At 41.9% G+C, this 23,628-nt stretch overlaps 2 protein-coding genes across 3 annotated transcripts; both read left to right on the forward strand.

Moving 5' to 3' along the window:
• The first annotated feature begins 242 nt into the window (after positions 1 to 242).
• Positions 243 to 4,478, forward strand: gemin8 (gem (nuclear organelle) associated protein 8). Of its 2 annotated transcripts, none has more exons than XM_080422575.1 (4): positions 243 to 257; positions 1,160 to 1,358; positions 2,120 to 2,317; positions 2,849 to 4,478. In XM_080422575.1, exons 1-4 carry the CDS (start codon positions 252 to 254, stop codon positions 3,106 to 3,108), a joined length of 663 nt encoding a protein of 220 aa, XP_080278701.1. In that variant the 5' UTR covers positions 243 to 251; the 3' UTR covers positions 3,109 to 4,478. The 2 variants fall into 2 exon arrangements, with proteins under 2 accessions (XP_080278701.1, XP_080278702.1); XM_080422576.1 differs by having other exon boundaries at positions 2,132 to 2,317.
• A 16,917-nt stretch (positions 4,479 to 21,395) lies between these two features.
• On the forward strand, positions 21,396 to 22,142 carry LOC308080745 (triosephosphate isomerase A-like; the record flags this gene model as incomplete). Its single annotated transcript, XM_080422703.1, has 1 exon — positions 21,396 to 22,142. One exon carries the CDS (start codon positions 21,396 to 21,398, stop codon positions 22,140 to 22,142), a length of 747 nt encoding a protein of 248 aa, XP_080278829.1.
• Positions 22,143 to 23,628: the final 1,486 nt, after the last annotated feature.

The raw sequence follows: 23,628 nt of genomic DNA on the forward strand, positions 1-23,628 counted from the left end.
TGTGAAGTTGCTTAAATATTGGTTAGTTGCGGGTTGCGTTTTTTTGGGCTTTGTTTATAACGTTTAAGTTGCTTATTTGGGCTTGTTTCCTAAATGTTGTTTGAACCAGTGGTTCAACTTCTCAAACGTTTTCATGATCAATGACCCATTATGTGTTTGTCCACGGACCCCAATCTGAAAATATTTTGTGCCATCTAGGGACCTGGTTGCTTATTTCTCTCGTAAAACCTGGCAGCCAGGAAGATAGCAACATGGAGGTAAACACATCTTGCCTACTGTCTCTGATCGTAGAAATGTGATTAGTTTAATACTTGTTTGTTTGTGATTATTTATTTGTCGTTGTAGTCCCTCTTCTTAGTTTCCAACATGGCATCTCTGTCTACAAGTTAAAAGTAGAAGAAGTTGGTATATCCTACACACCACCTTATTGTTTACCTTACCACGATGGGAGGATTACTCTATTTCATGAATCCGTGTTAACTAGATATGATTGAGAATCTGGATTAGCTCATGGATGCCCAATATGATTTATTGGGGCTGGAAACTCAAGTTATCCAGAAAGCAACAGTTTGATTGATTGAATACTTTATTAACAGTTTGCAAAAAACAGCACAGAGGTACAGTTCCATACAAAAGGATGCTAAAAGGATAAACACAAGAAAGCACTATGGCTTGTTTCCATTGGGGTCCTGTGTGTGGCTGATAAGTCTTCATCATAGACATGTGAGCCATTTTGGCTACCTAGCATTTATTTTCTAAATAAAAGGAATGAATGAAACCAAATATATGAGATATGTACTAAGCATTTAATTTCAGTAAGTTTATGCCAATATGTGACTCACTATTGTCATACAAATAAAGTTGTCAACAATTATGTATCATGAGAGTATTAGGAGAACAACAAAAACATTTTCTTAAAAACAATTACTTGGGCCATTATTTTAAGAAGGTGACGAAAGGTGACTTGTTGAATGGACAAACTTGCCAGCCATTTGGTAGCCGTTATTAATTTCCCACCCTAAGTTAATTATTTTATTATATGTATTTATATTGGTTTGGCTCTTGACTATTATGTACCTCTCATTCTTACTGCTGCTGTATGACACCTGCATTTCCTTTTGGGGAATAATAAAGTATATCATATATGTATATATCACAGGAGGAGGATGCCAGCGCTGCGTCCTGGTTTGCCAACCCGGTGTACGGGCGCTACTGGCAACACTACCAGCTGGCAATGTCATGGCACCAGAGACATAGACGTGCCTACCAAAAGGCACTGGAGGCGGCCTACGGCCCTCTATACCACCCCTACCAGTACCCCAGTCGGCCCGTGCAGCGCTACGCAGACTGGCATACAGGTAGGACTGTCACGATCAATGACATTTCACTTGACAATGAATTGTCACACAAATAATTGCGATTAACGATTTAATTGTATTTTTGATATTGAACACTGGAACAAATAAAATCACACCCTGTGTGAAGTGGGCGGTGTCTTGCTAGCTAATCACAATACTGAATGGAGTCAACCAATCATGTACAAAAGATAAATACATTTATTGAAACACTCTTTATGATGGACGAAACCATAACTTGAAAAAAACCAATTTTTGGTTTTTTTCAAGTTATGGTTTCTTATATAGGGCTATGCACATGTGTCATGTGACACTGGCCAATCACAGTCCTGAATAGACTGTGATTGGCCAATCACAGCGCAGGATAATTGTACAAATTTCCTGGGCCCAGATCACAGCGCAGGAAAATGTACATTTTTCCAAATCTCACTTATAGGGGCGGTTTCACCGCCCAAAAAGAGCACAATAAAAAAAATAGAAATACAAAGAAATACAAAGAAAAGACCGACAATGACCGATATAAATAATCAAAATAAATAATATACTACAGATAAAATAGGCCATGTTTAAAACTGTATGCTTTCGGGGGGAAAAAAAGAAATAGTGGAAATAGACGATTTGTTTGTAGATCTTCTATTTTGGAAAATGTTTGAAAATGTATGAACTTTTTTCAACATGGAAACAATTATGACGATTTTGCAAAAAATAATTGCGATTATCTCAAAAACAACTGCAATCAGGCGATTATGTAATAACTGTGACAGGCGTACAACCAGGAGAGAGAGGCCGCAGTTGGCCGGGCAGGGTCCGTGACGAGGAGGCGGGCAGCGGGGACGGTGAGAGTGGCGATGAGGAGGACAGCAGCTCGGAAGACGAAATCGAGTGTGACGTCAGCAACATGGAGATCACAGATGAACTGCGGCAGTACTTTGCCCAGACGGAAAAACACAGGGAAGAGCTGAGTAAGTTATCTTATTGATTATTTTATATAAGTTTATATACATTTTTGCATATCTTTGTAAACTAAAATCTTTGCTTCTGGGGGTCCCTGGAACAAAACATTTTGAGATGGGGGTCCACGGCCAAATACATATCTAAAAATGTTTTCTAAATCCTAACTGTATGTTGCTATATCAGTGGTGCTCCAACCTTTACGTGTCAAGGACCCCCAAAATTATATGTATTTGGCCGCAGACCCCCATCTCTAAGTATGTTGTTCCAGGGACCCCCAGAAGCACAGATCGGAGTTAAAAACGCTTTAAAAGGCACATTTTCACGATTTCCCCCCAAAATAGCAGATCTACAAGCTCATAGCGCGGCCCTCTGTGCCGCGCTATGAGCTTGTATATCTGCTATTTTTTTAATAGCCAAAGAAATTAAAAAAAATACACAAGATGCTTTCCCGGTCTAAATGGGTTAAATGATCGATTATCAATTCTTTTTTTATTATCGATTAGTTCGATTAACATTTGCACTTCCCTTCCTTCCTCCAGAGAAGCAGCAGCAGCTGGAGGAAGACCAGCACGAGGCTTACATGCCGGCCGACAGGGACATGCACAGGGAGTCGTGGCTCAGCAGCAAGGCCCCGCCCTCCGAGCGGCCCGGCGAGCGACGCACCGCCGAGATGAAGAAGCTGTACGGCGAGGACGCCGCCAAGATCCAGGGCATGGAGGCGGCCATGCAGCTGACGTTTGACAGGAACTGCGATCGCAAGCAGCCCAAGTACTGGCCCGTCATCCCGCTCAAACTGTGATGGCCGCTGGTTTGCCATTTACCGTCTGCTCTTCTCCAATCCAGAGCACATAGATGGGCGTTTCCTAAGCAGTGAGATGCGTTCACCGACGTTCTCTCCTGTGTCGGCCATTCTCTGCGTAAATGATGAATGGAGTGGCGTCACTTTGTACTGTAGCTGCTCAGTGCGGTTCATAGACATTTGTGTGGAATTCCTTTGGAAATTCACTACACATTTTCATTTGCAGGAAATGTCATTTATTCGTTTAATGTCATACGACGTGATTTATTACAGCTATTAGCTCTGCTCTTCTGGATAAACTGGTTTTGTTGTGGGCGAGGACTACTAGATAATCACCTGAGCAATTTGTTATTAATGATTTGGACTTCTTTGTTCACAGTAACGTGTTATTCGACTGTTGGTCTTCACGAGAAATACTCTACCGTTACAATCACCAACCTGCCTCAGCCACTGTTCCAAACCAAGCCTTATTTTCAGCTAATATAATCTTCAGTCTGATGGGCCGTGCTTTTACACAATCTGCAGATTTTGTTGAGAATATATTACGTTCAATACTTTTCAATATCCAAAAGATGGCACCATTTCCACAATATAGCTCTTCTCTCCACTGCATTTGATACAGTCATGACAAAGACACAAGACCAATGTCAGCCATTGGGAAGAAAAGAGCATGAATTCTGGCCCAGATGCAGAATGGTAAATCCCCAGTGGGTGAATATGAGTTCAAAGTACATATGTATGTACGTAACCTCCTTTTCTCAAACTTATTTTAGCCATATGACCATTTTTCCCCTTCAGCATTGAGGGTTGCATAGGAAGGGTCATTTCTCTCAACATGGAGGATGTACAGTATTGCTGAATACATTTTTGATTCATGTCATGTTGAGAGAAAACCATTCCTATGCACACGCAACCCCTGACAGGGTGGCTTTGAACCCAATGATATGCATCAAAAACGTACGTATATCGTTGATGTCGGACGGAAACCTCGTATCTCCTTATTTGAAGTTGTTTTTTCGTAAATGAATGCCCTACTTCGTCATCCTACACTGTGACAAAAGTAGCACCGATTGTCAAGCTCTCAACGTGTCGTGATGCGGCACGTTGTGAGCTTGTAGATAGGCTATAAGTGAAAAGTAACAGTTTTGGACATAAAAGGTTTCCACCAGACAAAGACGATATATCAGTTGGCTTCAAAGCCACCCCTGTGGTTCCTCATGAAATGTGTGAGTTATTCTGTTTGATCTGTCTTGGCAGCTCTTTCAGGGTTCATGTGTTTATGCTAGATGTTTTTAAACCCTGGGTCTTGCAGTATTTCTTTTTTTATAATGTTGATATGGTTTCTAATAAAGTTTTCTATAGTAAAATGACAGTTGAGTTTTATTTGTGTGTGTTCACTGCTGTGCTCGAGGAAACATCAGAGAAGCACTTGCCTTAGAGAACTCTTTGTGGATTTTTATGTGATAAAATGATAAGGGCCGGGATCTCAACCATGGATTCTTAAGCACCGAAACCCTATACACTGTGTTGTATGTCAAATTGCAGAAATAGCAGATCTACAAGCTCATGACATGTCAAAACGTGCATGTGATGTGAGTGTGAAGATCTGCTATTTTTGAAGATTGTTCACCTGTTAGTGTTTGCATATGAGCATGCTCTGTAAGAGGATGGGTTGTTTGAACTTATCCCTAGGCTGCAGTTTGTGACGATGCACATTTGTGTTATTGCAGTTACATTATATATTGCAGTATTCTGTAACCTATAACACTGATGTCCTGAGATGTGTAGAAAATGACCTGTTGACGCATCACAAAACCTGCCTTTCCTCTGCACTGTCATTAGGTATCATTCTGAAACTGGTGCATAATCCACGTACTCTAGCATCTCAGGCTAAAGCAGCATCAGTGTTGACTAACGGGCCTGTTCTGCTCCAATGCAAATATTCCTTCCCAGAAAGTGCCACGCGATTACTGCAATGCAATCCATTTGCATTGCATTTGACATTTATCTCAGTACAGTACAGTAGTTCACCTGCATCATAAGTGACCAACGGGACCTTTTGACAACATAAACATTCTAAATGGGTCCAAGTTTATTTTCTGTTGCAGTGCTTCTTTCTGGATATCGGAAGGTGACAGGAAATAAACTTGGACACAAGCTGTTCCCTAGCCACACAATCCCACTGACAACGTCTATAGTAAGGTGCAATGCCAGGGTCAGAGACAATATCTGGATGTTCATTAAAAAGTTTTAAAGGAAGATAATAGAATGCTGTAAGACATATTTACAGTACAACGTCTACACTTGACATTTCAATGAGTGCACTCAGGTCACGGAGAGAGTAGCCTCGGAAACCCAGGCTTTTTTTTTTTTTTATTACAAAAGAAAAAAAGCCTGGGGGAGCGATGTAGGAACGATGGTCTTGGACCTTGTTATCTCCTAACCAATCAGAGTGCAGAGGGGCGTCGCTCTAAATTTGGTGACGTCAGCGTGCTCCGTGCACAGGCCGAGGGGGGGAGGGGAGGGGAGGCGGGGACATAGATTGGTGAAGCAATAGGAAGCCACGCACAAATCCAGGCGGCTGTGTTTGGGTCCGCCCTTCAAGACCATGGATTGAGCTCGTAGCCTCAGGCTACGGAGAGAGAGACACACATATATTGGGTCATGGTTGGAGCCTATCTCTTGGCATTTTCATGTTGGGGGATCTCCCACTGCAGGTCCTGCCAACACTGGAAAATCCTGAGTGTTGATTTTACTCTTAAAGTGTACAAATGTAACCAAATGGACCCTTACAGGTCCAAATGCATTACATACAAATGCATGCCATATACCAAACTGACAGAATCTTTTAAAACAGTAGGCTGACCTCCATGGCACATCATTGAATACCATTGATAAAGGCCTGTATACAGGTACTGTATACCTACTTCTGTGCCTCAGAAATTGAAGGGTATAAAATTCACATTCACACCAATGGCCCATACTTTTATTATCTTGAAACCTCCCATGCCAAGGAAACACTGAAGGAATGCCACATATGATACCTAATACTGAACACTTTCTAAAGAAACTCAGGAATAACCTAAAGATTAAAGCTCTCCTGTTGTACATTTCAAACAGAGGTTTCATCTGTTCTGAAAATGTGATATTTACATAATGGAAACAACTTTCTGTCGTTATATCTCCAAATAAACCCAAAGCTGTTATTTGATTAACATTGCAAAAGATGAAGCAGATGCATTTACTTGTATATACACAAATAAAAACTGACTAGCCTTTACATAAAGCCTTTAAAACATGACATTTTATATTCAACCAATTTCCCCCTGAAGAACAATAATGCTTTTATTATTCGGAAATCAGTTAAGAATAAAAAGTTATGACTCTTTCATCTTTTAACTAGATATCCTTCTCTTTTAGTGATTACAGTGTGTGTGTGCCTGTGCGTGCGCACACACGCGCAAAAAATCCTTACATGTACTGTATGTGTGCAGCGTAAATGTCCTATTGATTTTCAGAGTTTAATTGATTGATGCAATCTGCGCCTGCAGCAGAATAATCCATTTGTGCCAGTGACAGTGAGTGCATGTCAGATGAATTCTATGCTTTAGCCTTGCTAACAGTGGTGTAAAGTAACTAAGTAAATGTACTCAAGTACTGTACTTAAGTAACATTTTGAGGTATTTTTACTTTACTGGAGTATTTCCAATTTTCAGTACTTTTACTTATACTCCACTACATCAACCACTTCGTATACATTTTGGCCATTTGAAAATAGCCGATCTACAAGCTCACAATGCGTCGCGGTGCATCGTGAGCTTATCTGCTATTTTCAAAAGATTGAAAACTTGTGAAATGGGACATTCTCCATAATCAGTACTTTCTACTTTTGGTACTTTAAGTACATTTTGATACCTTTATACTTTTGTACTTTTACTCAAGTCAATGTTGAATTCCGGACTTAGTATTTCTACATTGCAGTATTGATACTTTTACTCAAGTAAAAAAATGTAGTACTTTTTCCACCACTGCTTGCTAATATATGGTATGATGTTTTTTTTTAACACATCCATGTAAAGTGTGTAACTGCAGTGTGATAGTGTATGCAAAGCATGTCACTGTCTCTCTGTTAAGGTGTGTGCTGTGTGTTAACTCTATCTATCATCACCCATGTGATATACCATGTGCAGCCTTGTGCAGGGACTATAATCTAGGGACTATAATCTCATACACTATATTATATTTAGAGGGAAAGGGAACCTCATCCACTCTATGGTCCCATCATCCTGCTAGGGGTTAAAGGTTACCATTAACAGTGATCAGGGATCAAGGAGGTCATGCCCTCTTTCCTCCCCAATACAGAAACTGTTGCTTATCCATGAGAATCCATGGGAATATGAGATTATCTCCCGGGTGTCCACTCCTTCATGCCAGAGATGTTGGTGCTGATTGGATTAAGAGGGAGTTGATCTACTCTGTTGTATCCTCAGCATGGATTAGACTGGTGTGGATTGTGCAGGACTTGCTCAAAGCAAAGCACCTGATATACCACAAGACAAAGGATTGTTATGCTGCAATCTGCGCCTCTGTGCTGAAGAGGTGCACAACAAAATCAGTGAATCTGGACTGGTGTGCATTCCAAAGTGCTTTGGGAAATGCTTTAAAATTAATTAACTCATACAGTGCAAACTATGCTGAGTCACTAGCTAGAAACCCAGTGATTCGCTGAATGACTCTTTAACCCCCTTTTATAATATCTTTTGACACATTTAGCCTATAATGCCCAAACAGTGACCAGTTTGAAAGTAGTTAATAGCCTACATAGGCTACACAAGATATACTACAGCTGTTGATGGACACACATTTGGCCATGGCAGGGACTGCCTGGGTCTGTGATCTTTTAGTTACATGGTGTGTCTCTCCAACCACAAACACCTCCCCACTCCTCCAACCCACGTCAAAATTCTGGACAATAATTGTAGCTTACTGCGGCCAAACTGTTGTAGTTTAAACACACACACACGCACACACACACACACACACACACACACACACACACACACACACACACACACACACACACACACACACACACACACACACACACACACACACACACGCGCACAGCAAACATAGCCATTAAAGACCAGTAGCTCTGGCAGTCTATCAGGCCTAGTCATTCTCTTTCATGGGGATTATTGAACAGTATCAAAAATAGTTTATCTCAGAAATCTGTTACTGTCTATCTGTCTGTCTGTCTGTCTGTCTGCTATTTCTCTCTCATTAAAATGTGTCTGTCCTCTTTTGCCAGCCCCTCCTCCATCATCCTGTCTTACACACAGACTCTTTCATTCTCTATCCCCCTTGCTCTTTCTGTCTCACTTTCTCTCATTCATCTCCAACATCTGTTCCCAATAAGGCATAGTGCCTCGCGGCCGGTGAGAAGTTGAGAACAGACAGGATGTAGCCAAGTGACATGATTTAGTGCCAGGAGGAGCGGAGACATTCTCTCTCTCCAGGAAACACTCATAAAAGTCCTCTTATTCCCAGCTCCTCGTCTCTATCCGTTAACATTTCCCAGGAGTTATTTTCCCATCATAATCATTCTCATCATCCTCATCATCCTCGTCACGATCATGATCATGATCAACATCATCACTGCCGGCATCGTCTTCTTTTTTGTTGTTGTTCCGTATTTTATTCTCTGCATCGCATCTGTTCCTCTCATTGACTTCCTTTCCTTCTCTTCTCTCCTTCCTCTCTGGTGGCCTTTCTTTCCTCCTCTCCTTTTTTTCTTCACTCTTCAACCAACTGTTTTTCTCACTTAAAATACTGTGTGTGTGTGTGTGTGTGTGTGTGTGTGTGTGTGTGTGTGTGTGTGTGTGTGTGTGTGTGAGTATAGAAGCAGGCAGACTAGAGGGGGTTTTAGGTTTGAAAGTGATTAACTGTGATTGAATGAATGGAACCAGGCGCTGTGGATCACAGCAGCCAAACAGGAGCTAATGTAATGGCTGACAAAATGAAGAAACAATCACAATATACCTATGATCAAATATGCTGATATACTGCATTAGCAATAATAATATTGTAACAAGAAGACTAATAGTCAAGACCCGCTAGCAGCCCCTAGAGGCCATGCTGCTTTTTCTATTCTTCAATAAAAATAAAAAAAACACAACCGAAGCAATTGTTTTTGGAGCCAAGGAAAAATAATTAAAAGTCAGTGCTCAGTTTCAATCGGTAATGTTAAAAACCACAACCCAAGCCAGAAATCTTGGTGTATTCATGGACTCAGACCTGAATTTCAACAGCCACATTAACACAATTACAAAGACAGCCTACCAACCTACCAACCGTAAGCATTTATCAAGTATTCAAAGATTTATGTCTCTGCGACATTTGGAAAAACATGAATGCATTCATCTTCAGTAGACTAGACTGCTGTAACAGTGTCTTTACAGGTCTCCCTAAAAAATAGATCAGATGACTCCAGTTGATTCAGAACGCTGCTGCTCGAGTCCTTAGTAATACCAAGAAAGTGGATCATATCACAAGTTCTTAGATTTTTACACAGGCTCCCCGTCTGTCAAAGCATTGAATTCAAAATACTACAGTTGTTTTATAAAGCAATGAATGGCTTAGGGCCAAAATACATTTCTGATATTGTTCTATATCATGAACTATCCAGACCTCTCAGTTAAGCAGTGCCTTAACAGACATGTATGAATGGATTGAGTGCAACAAGTTGGTGTTAAATATTTCTAGACAAAGGCCATTGTGCTTGGATCTAGACGCATGTTGGGCAAGACTCCTCAGTTAAAACTGTCAATTGACACCAATTGAACAAGTGAACACAATAAAACTTCTGGGAGTAACTATTGATAGCTCTTTATCTTTTCTAAACATATAAACAATATTTTCATCAAAATGGGAAGAGGAATCGGTATGACTAGGAAGTGTTCTGCTTTCATCACTGCCTCATTCTTTGGTTCTGTCTAATTTAGAATATTGCTTTGTAATCTGGTCGTCAGCTCCAGTTACAGGTTGCTCAGAATAAAGCGGCTCGTCTGGCACTAGGATGTTCATACAGTATTAGCTATATGCATGAACATCTGGCATGGCTAATGGTTGAACAGAAATTATCGGTGAGTCTTCTAATGCTACTGCGGAACAATATTAGCACCAATAAGCCGTCTAGCGTGGCTCACCAGTTACAAATGACTTCTGATCATGGTTACAACATAGAGGAGCAGCTTCTGGTAACATAAGATCAAAGACAGCACCAAAAACAAATTTTCTAAAACTCACTGGTCGATAGGTCAATAGAGCTCTGGAATGCTCTGCCCCAAAACATCTTATCTACAATCCATAACAAAATTACTTTCAAATAACACATCAAGAGATATCTTGTCAAGTAACTTGTCAAGTATGTAAGGGACAGGTCGATTTTTAAAGAAGTGTACCCCTGGAGAAAATGTATGTGCCCTGATCTAAAATGCCACGACCCTCCCTTTGACAAACAAAAATCAATGACCCTCCCCAAGTGATTAAAAAAAAAAGATTAACCCTCCCCGCCTATAGGAGTGTCACGATATATTGTCCCACGATATAGCCTATCGTGGTATTACAATGTGACGATAGGTATTGTCAAGATGTCATACTGTATCGTAATATTTTTTTAATTATTTTTCTTTTCTTTTCTTTTTTTGCTGGTGAAAGTTATAGGAGTTCTTACTGTATGGTGCTTGCACAAATGTATTTATTTGTGTGTACAAAGCACTTTGTAATTGTTTTTTTAATGTGCTTTATAATTGTTATTTTAAAACTAAAGATGATGGCCAATGTTGATGATACATGAGAAAAGAACATTAATAATGTATCATATCGATATCATATGCCCAACATCATGTATGTATCGTGAAATTAGTGTTATCTTGACACCCCTAACCCTCCCCATCAAATACAACAACGTGACATTTAAAACTGATAATGTACAATGTTTTGCTTTCCACATTGATTATAACATTACTGTAGTCAGTCTTGCTAAATGCACAGTGTATTGTCTGTAGTGGTAGCAGAATGAACAGTGTTCTAAACTTACATGTGGGAAACCCATTGAATCCCATAATTATTAACTACAGTGACTACACTGTTACCTACACAAGTAAGACGTGCGAACGCTGGAAGCGAACGCAGCTCGAAAATATTGTGTATTTACGGACTTGTAATCCGTGTTATTTCACCGTGATGGAGAGAGAACATTGACTGTGTGTGTGTGTGTGTGTGTGTGTGTGTGTGTGTGTCAGAGCATTGTCTAAATTCCTGCACTCTGGCGCACTCGGGTGGCTGCTTACAGGCAGTGCACGCATGTGAGTCATGTCACCCAGGGGCAGGCAGGCAATGAGAGCGTGAGTCACATGGGTGCATGCAGCCAATGAGAGCGTGAACACAGACGGAGACACACACACACACACACAACCCAGGCAGAGTTACATAGTAAGCTCCACTTGGTGGGAGGCGCGCCGCGCCTCCTTCCGCGTTCGCAATCATGGGTTTTCAACTAGTGGTCCGTGGAGGTATTACATGTGGTCCCTAACCATGCATTTAGTAATGTAGGAAAGTGAAGATTTGTATTATATTTTATCTTATCGATGGTGGATACTATTAATGTGCATGACAACAGAAAGGCAATTCAACTCAAGAATGACAGTTTTACACACGCACACAGCGCAAAGTATTTAAGGGAGGTTTTAGTACATCAAGGTAAATACAGGCTTTTATTTGATGTATGATGACGCACCAATGTTGTCAGTTACTTGTTGTTGTCAAGAACTGTTGTTGTCAAGAACTTCCACAGAAATGGGAGTTAGAATTTCAAGGGAAACTGAACCGGTTTACCTGGTTGAGTCATCATTAGTAGGAAATGTGCCCATATCGGGGTTCCGGTGACGTCATGGCCAAGACAGACGCTTGAATCTCAAGCTCCGCCGAGCCCTTCTAAAATAGCCCTATAAAGTATGTAAAAACTAACAAATGATGAAGGAAACGTATTGACATGGTCACTAAAGAATGTTGGGAGATAAGAAATCGAAGAAGAAGGATTCTATCAGTGGAAACAAGGAAGAGTCAGGACCGCGTCCAAACACAAGGCAGCTAAAGCTAACTCAGCTAAAGCTAACAGGACCAACGCAAGCCATGGCTGCCGGCGGTATCGGTGGGGAGTCTGAGATGCTAACGGAGATAAGAAAGCTCCGACAGGAGAATAATGACAATTATAAGGACACAAAAACCTCGCTGAACAGACTGGAGGCCTCCATGGCTGAAATAAAACAACGGATGGATAAGTTGGACGAGAGAGTCACCGTAGCAGAACAAAGAGTGAGCGATACAGAAGACAGAAGCATGCTACATGGCAGAGCCCTAGCTTACTTGCTAAAGAGAGAGGCTAGCTTGGCTTCTAAATGTGATTCTTTGGAGAATAATCTGCGACGTCACAATTTAAGACTGTACGGGGTAAAGGAGGGTGCAGAAAAGGATGATATGGCTGGCTTTATTAAGGATTTCCTGATTGCTAATTTGGATTTGGAAGAAGAGCTAAACGTACGGGTGGTTAGGGCCCATCGCTCGGCCGGCCCCAAACCAAGAGATCCGTCTGCACCACCGAGGTCCATAATTGTGCGATTCCTAGACCAAGGCGTGAAACAAACAATCTTGCAACAAGCGTGGTCACAAGGGAACATCGAGTTTGAGGGGAAAAGAGTCTTTTTTGATAATGACTACTCACAAAGCCTACAAAAAAAGAGGAAAAGTGTGTGGGAAGTGATTAAAAAACTGAAAGACAAGAACATTAAAGCCAAAACAATCTATCCGGCCCAAATAAAGATCTTTTTGGACACCGGGGAGAAGGTCTTCCCCTCGTTACTGGATGCGCAAGCCACGCTGGAGAAGATTGGAATTGACATCGATGTGGAGGAACGAGATCTACTCGACAGGGTGCTGCTGCCAAGGGACGGATGGAGGACGCAAAGAGAGAAAAAGAAAGGCAGCGCGCTGAATCTGGTGGATGTCGAATCCCTCATTCATGAAGACACAGTCGTACAAACAAAGTAACCGACAACATTGCATCTCATCTGTGGACATTAAAATGGACCTTGAGTTAACTGGCGAGACTGAATCTCATCCGAGAACATCTAGGAGGACAGTAAGTTGTCTGATCGGACACTGATAAAATTGGATCATTTGTTAGTAGTATGAGGACTTAAGTGAAAAGTTATGTAAAGGGCATAGTTTAGCATAGGACATGGGGGTGGGGGGAATACTCTGCTTTTTCGGGGGGGGGGGGGGGAGGGAGGGTTGGCAGGCAGGCAGATGAAAGTGCATTTATACTGAAGTTTGACTTTAAGGCTGTTTTTTTTTATTTTTATTTTTTATTGTGTGCATATATGTGGGTTGGCATATATAGGTATGTGTATAAGTAGGCATAAGCACTATTTTATTTTATTTTTTAAAATTTACATCTGTACCTGCTGGGTGAAGGGGGGCCTAATATAAATATGTTTAGTCTAAGGTTTGTTTATATTCTAGTTGTGCCTTCCAGAGGGGGAGGGAGGGGGATAGGGGAGACAATAGAGAGCAAATGAAGAGCATACAAAAAAAGTTAGCTTGTGTTTTAGGCCTCCTTCAGGGTTGGGGTGGAGGGGGGGCGGGTGGCAGAGGGAAGTGTGTTTATACTGAAGCCTGACTTCGTGGTTATTTTATTATTTTATTTGTTTATTCTTCATTCCTAACATTTTTGTACATGCCAAGACAGAGGGGGGGGGGTGGGGAGGTAGGATCCTACACGTTTAAGTGTGATCGCTTGGACCCTGTTATGGGTTATTGGAGTGAATTTTGTTGTGCTGTTGTGGTGGGATTTATAGACATAATGGTTTTGCCTTCCGGGGGAGGGGGGGGAATGTGGAGAGGTGGGGGTTGGGAGAGGGACTTTTACATTTAGGCTTGATCATGTGGACCCCATATAGGTAATTGGGGCCCCTCTGGTATCGGGGACGGTGTCTTTATTTATTTAATTTTTTTGCGTTGTTGTGTTGTTTGATATTGTAGGGGGGGGGCTGTGGCCGGGGTGGTTGGTCGGCATGCCCGTTGGGCTTGTCGATCTGCTGTTTTCGGCCGGGGCTTTCCCCGCAGTGCTGACACAGGATCTTGATGGTTAAATTAGAGTTATTTTTATTAGAGTCTTGTCTCCCAGAGAGGGGGGGGAAGCAGGTGAGGGGGTGAATATATTTCAGTTTGGCTTCGGGGCTATTTTATTTTCTTAATTTCTACATTTGACTACCTCTGTAGTCTGTACATGGGGGGAGAGGGCCCATTCGGATCCCATGTGGGTTACTGGAGTCCCTTAGGGTCCAGTGCTAATATATTTTTCTGCTTTGTACTATGGGGTGGGGGGCTTTGGTGGGGGGGGGGGGTTGATCGGTGGGCCCGTGGCGTGTCGTGGCCTGGTGCGTTGTGGGCCCGCCGGCCCGCCCTTCTCGGCCGGAGCCTTATCATCCATGCTGATGTTGGGGTCTGATGGGTTTTTCTTTCCACTTTCAATTTATAGTTTGTACATAAGGGGGGACAGATGAGGGAGTGTATATATTGAAGCATGGCGTGGTAGCTAGTATATTATTTGTATTTCTACATCATATCATCTCTATACCTGCCGGACAAGGGGGGGGGGGGGCTATATATTTAAGTTGAATTTAGAGCCTACTAGGGTTGGCCCCTCAAGAGGGTGGGGGGGGGGGGGGCGAGAGGGAGTGGAGTGTTCCTCACTTCCCCTAATTTTCACTTGATCTGAAGGGGCTTTGGTGGGAGGGGAGGGTGGAAGCATGCTCTAGGAGTAATGCAAACTAAGCAACGCGACAAGGGGGACATAGGGTGGAGTTCCGTTGCATCTGCACTTTGTGCAACCTTTTCAGGGGGTGAAAGCCCTCTGCCCAGGATGCTCCTTGAGTGGTTTTTGTTGTGTGTTTTTTGTTTTTGGAAGGAGCGTCCTATGGGTTTTTTCGAGGCCTTATACTTTAAGAGGCCGTTTCTCTATGTTTTGTGTTTTCAACTTTGTTTTATGTTTTTCGGCAAACTTTTGAGGACAGGACAGATACTTGGAACTAATTTTATTGGCAAAAAAAACAAGATGGTCGGACATGAAGGGGATTGTGTAGAATATACCAGGGTGTTAATTAGGATAAATAAGACAAAATATGAGTAATTTGAATTTTATTACATACAATGTAAAAGGGATTAATAACCCCATAAAAAGAAAGAAAATTCTTAGTCAGCTGAAGAGACTAAATTGTACAATAGCGTTGCTACAGGAGACACATTTAGACGACAAAGAACACCAGAAACTAAAAAGGGAATGGGTTGGCCAGGTTTTTAGTGCATCATACGATAAAGGGAAAAAAAGAGGAGTGGCAATATTGTGTCATAAAGCGGTGTGTTTTGTACCAGAAAAAATATATGATGATAAAAAAGGCCGGGTCATTTTGGTGGTTGGTACAATAGGGGATACATATCTGACTATTTTGAATTTATATGCTCCAAACGAAGAAGACCCCAGCTTCTTCAGGGATGTTGCGTCACTGCTGGCTGACAATGCGAAAGGAATGATTATTTCTGGAGGCGACTATAACGCAGTCGTGAATCAGCAGATTGATAAGAAGCCATCGGTGGTCAGCCCAAAATCACAAAAAACAGCAGCTCTGTGTGGCATGATGGAGGAATTGGGGCTAGTAGACATTTGGCGACTGAAACATCCTAGGGAGAGGGATTTTACTTTTTTTTCCAGGGTACATGGTAGTCACTCCCGTATTGACATGTTTTGTGTCTCTAAACAGGATGCACATAAAGTAATGAGCTGTCATATTGAACCCATAACGATCTCAGACCACAGCCCAGTGGTAATGTCCGTGAATGTGGACTCAGGTGCGCGCCCTAGATACTGGAGACTTAATGTTTCCTTATTAAACAATCCAGAGGTGGTTCAAAAAATTAAAGAGGAAATACAAAATTACTTGGAACTAAACGATAATGGAGAAGTCTCCCCGTCCATTTTGTGGGGGGCGGCAAAAGCAGTAATAAGAGGTAAGATAATTGCCATCTCCTCGGGCCTAAAAAAGGAAAGAGAGCAAAAACAAGTACAATTGGAAAATAGTATAAAAAAATTGGAAAGGGAACATAAAAATTCAGGCAGCAAGAAGGTTTTGGGAACGCTAGACCAACACAGACGGGAGCTTAATGATTTACTGACATATAAGGCAGAAGGTGCACTACGATTCACAAGTCAAAAATATTATGAAGCCGGTAACAGGGCGAGCCGCTTATTAGCATTTCAATTGCGTAAGGCACAGGCAGGAAGGACAGTGTCAAAGGTGGTGGACCCGGGCTCCAACAATTTGGTCTCACATCCTAATGATATTGCAAAGGCTTTTTCTACATTTTACAAAAAATTATATGAATCTCCAATGGTTGAAAACAAGGAAGATAAAATTAAAGCTCTTATGGAAAAAATCAATTTACCTAAATTAAGCGAAGAAGACTCACAATTTATGGTAGACCCAATTTCAATGGAGGAAATTGAAGAAGTAATAAAAACATTAAAAAATAATAAATCTCCTGGTGTAGACGGATATTCAGGGGAATTTTACAAATGTTTCAGGAAGGAGATCATCCCCCTTTTACAGAGGGTATTTAACTATGCTCTTGGAGAAAAGGACCCCCCTAAATGTTGGTCAGAGGCGATCATTACTGTGATCCATAAGGAAGGCAAGGACCCTACTTTCTGTGCCTCATATAGGCCTATAAGCCTATTATGCAATGATGTGAAGATATTGAGCTCTATCATGGCTAAGAGAATACAGAAGTGCATTACCAAGATAATAAATCCTGATCAGACAGGCTTCATGCCTGGACGACAGGGAATACATAATATTAGGAGAACTTTGAATATAATGTCTATAGCCCGTAGGATGCTGCTTAGTCTGGATGCGGAGAAAGCGTTTGATAGACTAGATTGGCTGTACTTGGAACATGCATTGGGAAAAATGGGATTTCATTCAATTTTTATTGACTGGATTAAGGTTTTGTATTCTGGTCCAGTATCCAAAGTTAGAGTTAACGGTTATACATCTGAACAATTTGGGCTGAGCAGAGGCGCAAGACAGGGTTGCCCACTGTCTCCGTTGTTGTTTGCAATAAATATAGAAGTATTAGCAGAATTAATAAGGGGAAATCCTAACATATCCGGGATATCAAATGGACCTAATCGACACGTCATATCGTTATATGCAGATGATGTCATTTTGTATATCAGTGACCCTTCAAAGTCCATCCCAATAGTCATGGACTGCTTGGATGAGTTTGGGATAGTGTCTGGTTACAAGGTCAATGAAACAAAATCGGAGGCTATGATGCTGGTTGGGGAGTTTCCATCTCATTTGGCGGGGAGGGCCTCATTTAATTGGTCGCCCCATGGTTTCAGATATTTAGGGATTAAGATAACGTCAGACACCTCAAAATTATATAAAGCAAATTACGGTAAATTAATAGATCAATTAAAATTAAATTTGGCACGGTGGGAGATTCTCCCGCTTTCACTAATTGGTAGAATTGAGACAGTCAGGATGAATATTCTCCCTAGATTATTGTTTCTTTTCCAGGCATTGCCTGTCCCGATCCCGGCCTCAGTGTTTAAGTCACTAGATAAGATGATGTCGGCTTTCATATGGCAAAAGAGGAAACCAAGGATTAAATGGAAAATGCTAGGCTACCCAAAAGATCAAGGGGGGCTTAATCTTCCAAATTTAAGACATTATTACTGGCGGCTCAATTGAGTGGACTGGTGGAATGGATAAGACAAGATAAAGATACAAATTGGCTAGATTTGGAGAGAAATTCATGTCCACAGGTACCTCTTGAGTCATTGCCTTCTTTGGAGCTTAAAAAATGGAATAATCTCAAGTTAAATAATGAATGGATGAGTTGCACGTATAAAGTCTGGTCTTTGGTAAGAAAGAAATTGAAGCTGTCCCTATCAATATCGAGAGCCACTAGAATAGATAGGAATGAGGATTTTCTACCAAGCAAACTGGATTCGGGTTTCAGAGTGTGGACAGAGAAAGGTCTTGTTACAATTCACCAGTTGCTTGAGGGGAATTCCATTAAATCATTTAAACAGTTACAGGATAGATTTGGTTTGGATACAAAAGACTTTTACAAATACTTACAGGTGAGAAGCTATCTGCTGTCACATAAGGATTGGGAGATTTTGAGACAACCGCCAACCCCTTTGGAACTGTTTTTAATTAGGATAACGGAGGAAAAAAAAGGGAAAAAAATGATATCTCAAATATACAACTGTTTGCAGTCCATAGTATCAGGGAACACATTAGAGATTAAATCGAAATGGGAACTGGAAATGACAGTGATAATAGAAGATGAGGAGTGGGTAAGGGCTTGTGAAGGAGGTCACAGAATCACAAACAGCCCATTGTGGAAAGAATTCAATTGGAAAACAAAAATGAGATATTTCAGAACTCCCCTCATGGTTTCCAAATTTGATGTAAATACTACAGAATTATGTTGGAGGGACTGCAAGCAGATTGGGGACCATACCCATGTGTTTTGGGATTGCCCTAAATTGGAGAATTACTGGAAGGGAATACGCACAGAAGTCCAAGCTATTCTTAACATAGATTTACCAATAGACCCAAAAATATATATTATTGGAGTGGTTCCGGAGGGGCTGGTGGACATACAGAAGGTTTATATCCTACACATTCTTTTGTTGATTGCGAGAAAAATGATTACTCTATCCTGGCTGAAACCTTTACCACCTACGACCAGCCAGTGGCATGAGAAGATATTGAAAATGTATACTATGGAAAAAATTACTGCCAAGCTCCAGATGAAGTACGATGCGTTCCTAAAAAAGTGGGCCCCAGTTATAGGATACTTTAATCTGCCTATATGAAAGCCAATGTTACTATGTACTATATGTCATGATATTTTTGTTTTGTTTTATTTTTGTATTTGTTTTTGTGCTGTAACTAATTATATTTGATCTCCAAGTGAATGTCCTGATATTTTATTTTATTGAATTATTTAAATATTTAAATCTGATTTAATCTGTTTCTTAATATGTTTGCCGAATTGTCCTGTTTGTTTTTCTTTTTTGTGGTATTTTTCTGTTTTGTCTTTTCTTTCTGTCTTTTTGTGTTTTTATTTTAGTTTATTTGCTTAAAAATATTTGTAAGCTGTGAATATTCTCTGCAGAAAGCAAATAAACGTCTTTGTTCAAAAAAAAGAAATGTGCCCATATCAATCGCATGTGCTTGCTTGTACTTGTGCAATTCGAAAATGGCCCCTGTTTAACCCACCCCCTCCCTGATTTTTTTCTCTTGTACATAGTTTTCACTTTTCATACCAGTAACCTGTAAGCTGATTGTATGACGTTCTGTATAGTAGTGTGTATATCTGTCTGTCTCTTATATGTTAGGTGTTACTGGATTTGAATCCTTTGTATCATTTGAAATAGAGAGGGGTCATTGACCACTGTTCTGCTGTACTAAAAAGGTATATAAAAAACTGACTGTTTTATCAATTCAAAATTGCATGACCCTCCCTTGGATTCAAAGTCAAATTAGCTGACCCTCCCTTGTACTAAAATTATAAAGGCATGACCCTCCCCTATTTTCCTCCAGGGACCCCCTTCTGTAAATTTCGACTGGTCCCTAACTGTTATTTGTGTGTGTGTGTTTTTTTTTTTTACTGGACTGTTGGATTTGATTTTATAATGTTATGTTTTTTTTTTACTTTAATATGTATTTTTAGTTGTACATTTGTATTGTATTTGCTTTGTTCAGGACCCCAGGAAGACTAAAGGCTCATTCATATGTCTCTAATGGGGATCCTTTAATAAACATAAACATAAACATCTCAGGTCATCTGGGACAGGTCTGCTTTCTGTCCCCAGAATCAGAACTTCTGCAGGCTACAACTCTCGGTTCTTTTAAATCAAAGCTGTTTGGCACTCCTTTTACAGAGGTTTGTTTTTATACTTATTTTTCTTCATATAATTGGTCCTCACTAATGTTCATTATAAGGTGGCACCATTTCTGTCTACTTGTGTTTCAGAGGAGGGCTGTGGACAGTTCAGAAACCTGCCTACCAGTGACATCATCGGTAGACAGGCGTGGCAATTTCAAACAAGATTCCAAACTTTCATTTATTTATTTACTTTGTATAAAGAACAATGACTTCTATGTAAGCATGCTAACTTTCCAGGAAGAGAAAGGCTATAGTTTCAATGATGATGTCAGGCCGAGCTGTCCATAGTCCACCAATGAGACGCAGAGTGAGTAGACGGAAATGTATTTTATAATACTAAAACACTACGCGGCCCTCACACCTACGTTGCACCGCCGATCCGACCGATATGTCTGAGTCATAGTGGCCGGGCCTTGTCAGAGTACCCATTGTACCCGAATATCTGTTTCTTTTTTGTGCCCATATATGGAGATCTCTGTATCTGTCTGTCCTTGTCCCTTTTATGCCCATATACAGTATGGAGATCCCTGATGTCATCAGTACATGCCCATATATTGGCATGCCCATACATGGACAAATCAGTCGGATTGGCGGTTCTGGACAACCGCCTATCCGAACATTTTAATATGAATTCAAAAGTGAATGAGATGAATGTTTGATACTGTACTCTAACATGATGTAAATTATGTAAATTATGCACCCATGCACGCATTAGCACCATTAATGGTGACACTGATTTATGCATGCATTGTGCACTCCCCCATATACATCCCCCTTACCTTTCTCCTACAAGCAATACTCTACAACAGTATATCTGCCATGACAAAGTATGCCCCCCCCCACACACACACACACACACACACACACACACAGAGACCAGGTCACAGCGGTAGCTGTAAGAGCCATATGAGCCATGTTGTTGCCTATTTGATGACGTCACCGCATGGCTTGGTCAAGGCCAAGGTTGACAGGGTTACAGAGTATTTAACCCTGTCCGTAATCAAGGGCAGGTGTTGCTGATGGGAGGCAAACAGTGTGTCAAAAGTGTGTCAAACGTCCTATACTTCTGGCACCACTGGTTGCCGACGGCTAGGGTTGTTTCGACGTGACTGCCGCTTATTTGTTCTTGAGTCAGAGAAGCAACAGCACCTGCAGGGTCGCCGTCTGTTGATATATTTACCAGCAACAAACCAAACATGTCGTCAAGAAAGTTCTTCGTTGGAGGCAACTGGAAGATGAACGGCAATAAAGAGAGCCTTGGAGAACTCATGACGACTCTCAACACTGCCGGCTTGAACGACGAAACCGAGGTAGTGTGTGGCGCTCCATCCATATATCTGGACTTTGCCCGTTCAAACCTGGATGCTAGAATTGGTGTGGCTGCCCAAAACTGCTACAAAGTAACCAAAGGAGCCTTCACTGGTGAAATATGCCCGGCCATGATAAAGGACTGTGGGGCAGACTGGGTGATCCTGGGGCATTCCGAGCGTCGCCATGTCTTCGGGGAGAGCGACGAGCTGATTGGACAGAAGGTGGCCCATGCCCTGGAGAGTGACCTGGGTGTGATCGCCTGCATCGGAGAGAAACTGGAGGAAAGAGAGGCCGGCACCACAGACGAAGTCGTGTTCGCTCAGACACAGGTTATTGCTGATAATGTGAAGGACTGGGGGAAGGTGGTGCTGGCGTATGAGCCAGTCTGGGCCATCGGTACTGGAGTGACCGCTACACCTGAACAGGCTCAGGAGGTCCATGAGAAGTTGAGAGCCTGGCTGAGAGCTAACGTCTCTCTGGACGTAGCTGACACCTTGCGTATAATCTACGGGGGTTCAGTGTCTGGGGCTAACTGCAAGGAGCTGGCCTCTCAGGGTGATGTGGATGGCTTCCTGGTGGGCGGAGCTTCTCTCAAACCTGAGTTTGTTGACATCATCAATGCGCGAGCATAGATCGCCACAATTGACCACACCCAGTGAAACTAACCAATCAAAGTGCTGCTCTTTAGAGATGTTCTTCAAGGAGGTGTTGGTGGGTTGAGTGATCCACACAATACAGCTGCATTTAAGATGGCAAACCCTGTCGGATCAATTCAATATCAATGAGAGGACTTGTTTTAGGAATTGCTCTGTTTTCTGCCAGTAGCAATTAGGGGCTGGTGTGTAAGAGCCATATGAGCCATGTTGTTGCCTATTTGAGGGGTCATCCCTATGTTCCCGTTGGGAGGCAAACAGTTTTTTGACTGTGTTTGAGGACTGTTGGTGTACATCCCGTGCGTTAGAGTGTTTATGTTTAATTGTGTTTATTTGTATGCTGGAGTGACGACCAAGTATAGAGAATAAATCCCTTTTTGTTATGAACTTCACGTACGTTTTGGACTTCAGTTTGTATTGAGCACACAACACATCGAAGCAACCCTAGCCGTCGGCAACCAGTAGTAAAAAAAAATTCGGAGTGCCATTTGAACTCAACCCTGCAGCTTTCCGGATGTCGGAATCGGTCACCGAAGTGACCTGTTGCCACAGTGACACACACAGTGATGCACAGAGCCAGAGGCGGGTCATGCGTTTCATCACAAAGATACAATACAAACGATAACGTAGCGGCTACTGTAACAGATAGAATGTGGTGTGGTTGGCCATTTCTCTCCCCTGTCACCCATTGAAGATTGAACACTTTCTGTGACTCGGGATAGTATCATGATCTCTTATCTCTGCAGTCGCGTTTCCCAGATGGCCTCTGATTGGATCCCACCAGAGCCTTCATTCCCGGGCTTTCCTCCTATGTTGGTTCACTCTGAGCTTTGCGTATCCGCCTGTTCACTAGCAAGGACCACACCATCAATCAAGATGTGTTCGTGATAAACAAAATAAAACAAATGATTAGTGAGTGCGAGACATGACTGCTGTGGTATTCTGATTGCCATATGCATTGTGGGGAAGTCCACAGCAGCACCCGGGCGCGATGAACCCCTCGAGGGCCCTATGAAGCGGAGAGAGTGCAAGAAAGAGAAGCAGAGTGGGAGGGAGGAGTGCAGAATGCAAGTGAAAGGGAAGGGAGAGGGTTAGGTGTGTATTTATAGGAAAACAAAAGTACCGTGATTGAGGTGTGGTCCTGCAGCTGAAATTCTACAAATAACTCCAAAAATATGGGTGAGTGCACTGCCCACACATAAAGCATGGTGCTAACAAATAGTGGTAAAATAGCAGAAGTCAACCAGCCTATAGCACAGTCTGGTTAAGTCTTGGCTGCGGCTGCTAAGTCGTTCTGCACTAAAAGCCGCTTTGTCAGGCAGCCGGACAAGCTTCTTTTCTATTGTGGGAAATCATGGCTGGTTAAACACAGAGCGACCGGCCCGTTTAGGAACTCAAACAAGCCGTGTGTAGCTGGCGGAAGGGAAAAAAGCAACAAAAAGCAACCTAGCCCCATTTTCACGCC

The sequence above is a fragment of the Gymnoscopelus braueri genome (assembly GCF_963280865.1).
Source record: "Gymnoscopelus braueri genome assembly, chromosome: 24".
Taxonomy (NCBI): domain Eukaryota; kingdom Metazoa; phylum Chordata; class Actinopteri; order Myctophiformes; family Myctophidae; genus Gymnoscopelus; species Gymnoscopelus braueri.

Bases quoted from the DNA above. Each gene is read 5' to 3' on its own strand.
- gemin8 (XM_080422575.1), top strand. The intron at 1,359-2,119 runs GTAGGACTGTCA...TAACTGTGACAG, and splicing joins CTACGCAGACTGGCATACAG to GCGTACAACCAGGAGAGAGA. The intron at 2,318-2,848 runs GTAAGTTATCTT...TCCTTCCTCCAG, and splicing joins AAAACACAGGGAAGAGCTGA to AGAAGCAGCAGCAGCTGGAG.